Source organism: Charadrius vociferus, unplaced genomic scaffold (genome assembly GCF_000708025.1).
Source record: "Charadrius vociferus isolate BGI_N301 unplaced genomic scaffold, ASM70802v2 scaffold1451, whole genome shotgun sequence".
NCBI lineage: Eukaryota > Metazoa > Chordata > Aves > Charadriiformes > Charadriidae > Charadrius > Charadrius vociferus.
In genome coordinates, this window is record NW_009646629.1 from 1 (window position 1) to 864 (window position 864).

An 864-nucleotide genomic window follows, 5' to 3' on the forward strand; every position below is an offset into this window, starting at 1 on the left:
CAGGCCCTCCTGAGCTCTGTCCCCTCTCCCCAGGGCTCCCCGGCCCCTCTGTTGGCTCGGACAAGGAGGATTGCCCGGAGCGCTCTGCTGAAAGCTGCTCCCTACAGCAGCTGCTGCCGGAGAACAGGGTGAGGCCTTTTCTTTCGTTGCTGGAGGACTTGGGAAAGCTCTGGGCTTCTCAGGAGGGACCGGCACACTATGGCCTCGCCATGTCGGGTGTTTGTGGGGTAAAGCCCTGACTCCTTTTCCCATCGCAGGGCGGAGGGAAGCAGCTCACAAGCTGGTGTCACCTGGACGGGACCGAACGCCGCCCCAACACTGCCAGAGCTGTTGCAGAAGGACAGAGAAGCCGTGGACGCCAGCCCTGCAGCCCTGCTGCCGGGGCACCACGGTGGGCAAGCAGGTAAGAGCCATCTGGCGGCTCCGGGGCTGCACTGGCACCAGCAGGACAGGGTGCCCGGGCTCTCAGCTGGACCTCTCCCATTTCTGTGGGTCTCACCAGCCCTTCTCTGTCCTCCCAGATGCTCTGAAGGTGGCTCCGGCCCGGACACAGCGAGGTGGCAAAAGAAAAGCCTCATCGTCAGCCCTGAGCCGGCCTGAAGCCCTCAGCCCCGAGAGGCGCCAGGCCCTGGAGCGATACCTGCAGCTGCGGAGGTGAGTCTTGGCCCCGTTGGCGCGGGGAACCCCGTAATGAGCCGCCTCTCACTCCTTCCGTCTGTCTGTCCACCCCCAGTGCTGGCTGGATCCAGGACCGCTCTGGCAAGTGGGTGAAGGATGAGAACGCTGAATTTGACTCCGACGAGGACGAGCCGCCCGCGTTGCTGCCGGCCTGAGGCCCCCTTTGCCCCACCTGTCCCCCTGGGG

General features: G+C 65.2%; 1 protein-coding gene across 1 annotated transcript; it reads left to right on the forward strand.

The window, feature by feature from the left end:
- Positions 1-24: 24 nt before the first annotated feature.
- Positions 25-833, forward strand: SCNM1 (sodium channel modifier 1; the record flags this gene model as incomplete). Its single annotated transcript, XM_009888111.1, has 4 exons — positions 25-128; positions 258-488; positions 592-654; positions 734-833. Coding segments are annotated over 4 exons (498 nt in total), but the record flags the coding sequence as incomplete, so codon positions are not given.
- Positions 834-864: the final 31 nt, after the last annotated feature.